At 32.4% G+C, this 5884-nt stretch overlaps 1 protein-coding gene across 2 annotated transcripts in view; it reads right to left on the bottom strand.

Moving 5' to 3' along the window:
- The window catches only part of LOC111087998 (semaphorin-2A-like), a 63511-nt gene extending 61446 nt beyond the window's left edge, over positions 1-2065 (bottom strand). The window contains exon 1 of one of the 2 annotated variants that reach the window (XM_022396671.1): positions 1557-2065. In XM_022396671.1, the coding sequence (XP_022252379.1) occupies positions 1557-1716 (160 nt within the window). In that variant the 5' untranslated portion in view covers positions 1717-2065. The remainder of the gene's footprint in view (positions 1-1556) is intronic. The other variant, XM_022396672.1, reaches the window with a different exon arrangement.
- Between the last annotated feature and the right edge of the window lie 3819 nt (positions 2066-5884).

Below are 5884 nucleotides of genomic sequence, written 5' to 3'. Positions count from 1 at the left end.
CAAATGTTAAATATATTCAGCATGAGATATTAAACAAATGTTAAATATATTCAGTATGAGATATTAAACATATGTTAAATATATTCAGTATGAGGTATTAAACGTATGTTAAATATATTCAGTATGAGGTATTAAACAAATGTTAAATATATTCAGTATGAGATATTAAACATATGTTAAATATATTCAGTATGAGATATTAAACGTATGTTAAATATATTCAATATGAGATATTAAACATATGTTAAATATATTCAGTATGAGATATTAAACGTATGTTAAATATATTCAGTATGAGATATTAAACATATGTTAAATATATTCAGTATGAGGTATTAAACGTATGTTAAATATATTCAGTATGAGATATTAAACGTATGTTAAATATATTTAGTATGATATATTAAACGTATGTTAAATATATTTCAGTATGAGATATTAAACATATGTTAAATATATTCAGTATGAGATATTAAACATATGTTAAATATATTCAGTATGAGATATTAAACATATGTTAAATATATTGTTACGTCTCCGTTTGTTAATTAATTTCCGTAAATTCGTTCCGACGAAACTTTAGCGACACAAGTCCTTTCTTAAATAAAACTGGTTTATTCTTTCTGAATATAACTTTACGATACACTTAATTTCAACAGTCGCTCTATAACAACGCTATGTCTCACGTGGCCAACAATATTTTGTCCGCATACATTCAAATACTCATTACACTGTTGTCCCGTCACGTTGTGACCATCTTATATATACCAGCCTACCACATATCTTGTAGTCTCCCGATAATTCACGAAGGTTCGAGAGAAGTGGCGTGATACTAGTCACGTGACCTCGCTGACGCAACAGTAGTTAGTATGAGATATTAAACATATGTTAAATATATTTAGTATGAGATATTAAACATATGTTAAATATATTTAGTATGAGATATTAAAGATATGTTAAATATATTCAGTATGAGATATTAAACATGCATTTCTTTGAATGTAAAATAAACATTTGATAAGATCTAAACCTTGTTGGATAGTAGAAATCAAAACTTATCCAAGCGTTGCAGGTTGGTCACAGCAAAGTATGGCCTGACGACATCATTTTTTATATTAATATATGTACTTGTAGCAAACATAAACAAGGTGAACTTGTATAGAGCCAATCCGCAACAAACGTTCTTTATATATAAACGGAGGAAAACGTTTTAAGGTTTTAAAATTTTGGAAATATAAATATATAGAAATATAAAGTCCAGAGAAATAGTTTGGGTATTTGAAAATAGATTCATAAGTAACACGATTTGTTCTCGTTTTACATTATTATTGTGATTATTTTGTGTAACGAACTGTTAACAATTTGATAACGTTATAAACTCATTGTTATGTGAAGCTTAAATAATTATCCCCGATTAATATTCGTTAATATCACTCTTATCTTTCGATCAGTACGAACATCATGAAACGAACTTTAATATAAAGTAAAGAAACAAACAAAAACCCTAGAAGAAATGCCTGCTTGACAACATTTGACCACAAAGACACAAGCCTTACCTTTATGATGACGGTGATCGGCGGTGTGAAAGTCTGGATGTCGGAGAAAATGACCTGGGGTTCCCATCTGCAGAAATATTACAATAACAGCTATGATCTTCTTGTCCAGCATGTTTTTTAGGATGATTTTCATCATTGCTGAGACTTGTTTAGAGGTCATGATGATTTTGAATCAAAATCACTTTAATATATCAGTATGACTGCTTTATTCTAACATTTTTTGTTACTTCTGTAAAGCTCACCATTGCAACATTGTCTTTAGTTCGTTTTATACTATGAGCATGCGCAATAACTTCCAGAGTTCAAATAAACCATGGTATCAGTTGTCGTGATTAAAGGATCACATAAGATAGCAACTTCTTTTCGCTAAACAAAACTGCTTTCTGAGTTCAAGCAACCGCCGCAGCGTATACCGTACTCTAACACAAACCCGTCCTCTGCTATTTTGACCAATCACAATTCAACTTTGTCTGACGTCATTAATCAATGACAGCTTCGCAATATACGCCAGAGGCTTTATCTATCGGAATATTTTTTTTTTAATAAAGGTAACTCCAACTCGCCTGCAAGCCTGAATTTATTCCTTACCTCAATGGGATAGTCATTACTATGTAAGTCAAATGACACCATATAATAACGTATGCAATGAAGAAATACTTCGCATTCTTCACAACATTTAAATACTGAGAAATAGTCATTCTCTAGGACGTCCTAGTCATTTATAGAACAAGACAAACGTTGGTTAGTTTCACACAAGATAGTCAAATCATTCACTTCTAAAGTAGTGGTGTTTGTACTAAGCATCTTACATTTGGCAGGTAATGAAATTCAGATCACCCCCTTCAAATCGACTATACCCGTAACCATGGGGACGTTTTTACGTTCCGTAAAAAGTTGTCCCGCTCTTATTCGTGTTCCTGAAAAAATGCACAAAATAGTAAGAAATATTGTAGGATAAAAATATATGTTTATCAATACTTCAATAAGTTGTGATAGCGAAAAATTGATATTATCTCAAATGTGTGGTTTAGTAACAGTATAGATATATAAAACTACTTGAACGGAACTTGAAAAGGTTAGCGAGTACTGAATTTATTGAACAGAAATCCAATGTTTTCTAACTATGTCCAAGCTTCACTTCAGACCTATACAATGCTATATAATATCAATCGGAACCGTGCACTTAGAGCTGTCACCAATCTTCAGAGCAACGAACACGAGGCACGTGCGTGTTGTAATTAACTTTATTTGCTGTAGGTGGCGGTAGTATAATATATGATATGCACTTAAAATATATGTGCACTTATTTTTCACGATCACAACGAAACAACTAAAAAAACGCCTTCATATGTGACCCGCATATTTATATACATATTATCGTGGACTATTACTGTAATATCGAAATATTATGACCTATTAATATAAAGAGTAGTTTATCGTTTTCAAAGTTAGTCAGTTGTGTAGTTTTTTGCTTCACAACTAACAAACAAATTTACCTGTAAAGATTACTTAGAATTAAAGGCCATTAACCTCAAAACCAGTATCGCTATTTCCATTCAACCTTCTCGAAGCTTTATATTTACTAGTGGGAAATAAGCTTAGAAGTTATCAGTCCCGCAATCTCAGTATCTCCCCGATTTAAATATTCCTTGTTATAGTCTCATATTTACTTGTGAACGGTATACCACTTTAGGGGCAACAACTAAAACTTTACTACCATCATTATAAATATGATTTTAACTTAATAAATGATGAAAGTGACTGAAACGACATCTGCAATATATACAGTTCCCCTGCTAAGTCTGGGGACTAATGACGCTAAAAATAGAGTTTTGATACCCGCGGTAAGCAGTACACAGAGAATACATTGTAGCTTTGTACTTAACAACAAATAACAACATTATGTACAGTATGTGAAATATTTATGGAAACAGTGACTGAAACGTATATAAAATGTAATTATCTGGGGATCACACTCCTAATATTGTATGAAAGTGAACTCCACCAGATTACAATCACGTATGGACAGCTTACACAGTGATTCACTGTCAGGTGTCAGACTGTCATCCAATTAATCAGAGAGTACCACTCCAGCATAATGCCTTTAAAAGTATTGGCAGTCATATCATTCCCAGCATATGTTTCTTTCGACTTTTAACAGTTGAAGTTATCTGAACAAATTCCTGTCTGTTCTTTACCAACGGATTTTTATTCCCAGAATAGGTTTCAACACCGACACTGGTTGGATAGATTTTTCAGCGCCCGACCAGTGAAAGTGGGGTTTTCTCGGCTTTCTTCAGTCTCCTCCCCCTTCCACACACACACACATCAAATTATACAACACTAGAATTTACTGATCCAGTCATCCAGTTCTGTTTGTTTTGTTTCGTTTGTCGCTGTTTCCCTGATTTTCGGACTTGTCTCCTTGGCTCAGTCTGGCTTGGTAATTAATTTTGAGCTTCTTTTTTTCTCTTCATTATAATACCGCGAGTAGCATGAAGGGGAACTGCCAAATTTCCGACCATCCCAGAATATCCCTCTTCCAATTTACTGCCATGTTTTATAGTATCGTATGGTATTCCCAGCAGATTGTGATGTGTGCACACATGGCTCACAGAACAGAAAGGACACATGACAAACATGTAGAAATCAACGTTTTGGCTCCCGAAGGCTATTAGATACGACAGATTTGGGTGAAATTTTATGTTTCAGTAGGACCTCTGTGTAAATTTTGAACAAAATCACATGAAACTGATACTGTTGATAATAGAAGCGGTTGAGTTAGAAAGGCTTAACTATTCAAAAGCAATGTTAAGTAATTCATGGTATGCTCTTTATGTGATACGCGACAATCTGGTAGAGATCTTTCCAATGATTTAGCTATAAGTACAGTCGTGAATGTCGCCTCCAAAAGAAATGGATACATATAAGCACGAAGTGGATGTGTAGGTGCTTAAAATTCGCTGCTTACTAACGATAACAAAAACAAAAAGCTGAGATGGACTTTAGAGTTTTCTATAGAAAGGCGGTCTTTACAGATGAATCCAAATTCAAATTTTTAGCAGCAATGAACGATAATTCGTTCGATGATAGAGAAGATAACCGTATCGCAGCCGATGCACAACCTATGGGTTGGCATGGAAACTGATAAACACACAGGACACGTAGAACAATATTGACAACTTATGGTAGCGTGGAAACAAGGTGTACAGCTCTGTTTAAACCAAATATAAAACGTTAGTACATTGTGCAACTTGTTTGATGTAGTAACGTACTGTACTAATGGTAAGTTGACTATTAGTTACAATGACTCATTGTTTGTGTCTCCTGTGTTTGTATCACCTGCGCGTCTTCATAATTAATTCCAATATTACACATTTAGATGTAGAAACTGAGGACAAAAAAAAAGAGTACTCGGTACAAGCTGCAGGTTAAGAATATTAAACATATCCTATTGTGAAAAGTATCCGTTTGGAGGAAAACTCACACAATAGTGGGGATACACTGTCTATCAAATTTAATTTCTAACCGAAAGCCTAGCTGGTGGCCAAAAATTAAGGACTGTTCATTCTTTGTAACCAGTATTGGCTAGTAATTACAAATAATGAAACAGGAAAAATAAGCAGAACTGAAAAAATAAATTGGAAAAAAAATATACTCCTAGATATAAAGAACTGAAACCTAACCCTTTAAATCCAGTAATGCGAACAAATGAAGACTTGAGTATTGTTAATGCATGTTTTAGTTGTATAAACGTGATATCTTTAATTACTGATTAATCTTCATTAAGAGAGTCCGTGAGAAGCACCACTAAAACCCATGTGGCACCAATAGAACATCCAAGATGAGAGTACAGATTTAAGTTCAAAACAGGTATAATATAAATATATACTGACACATATTCTGAAAAGATGTATTACTCTAATAATTATTAACTTTATAATATCAACAATATAATTTGACACATTCATATTGTCGATAAAATAATAAGGTATTACAAATTGCTCAAAATCATTAAATTTAACTATTGTTACCAGCAATTCTATTATATAAAAAATAAAGTAGCTTATTACAAATTGCTCAAAATCATTAAATTTAACTATTGTTACCAGCAATTCTATTATATAAAAAATAAAGTAGCTTATTACAAATTGCTCAAAATCATTAAATTTAACTATTGTTACCAGCAGTTCTATTATATAAAAAGTAAAGTAGCTTATTACAAATTGCTCAAATTCATTAAATTTAACTATTGTTACCAGCAGTTCTATTATATAAAAAGTAAAGTAGCTTATTAACAAATTGCTACAAAAACTACATTAATTTAA

Source organism: Limulus polyphemus, unplaced genomic scaffold (assembly GCF_000517525.1).
Source record: "Limulus polyphemus unplaced genomic scaffold, Limulus_polyphemus-2.1.2 Scaffold2967, whole genome shotgun sequence".
Classification (NCBI taxonomy): domain Eukaryota; kingdom Metazoa; phylum Arthropoda; class Merostomata; order Xiphosura; family Limulidae; genus Limulus; species Limulus polyphemus.
Note: the sequence above shows the minus strand (reverse complement) of the source record. Positions and strands in the feature narration are given on the sequence as shown.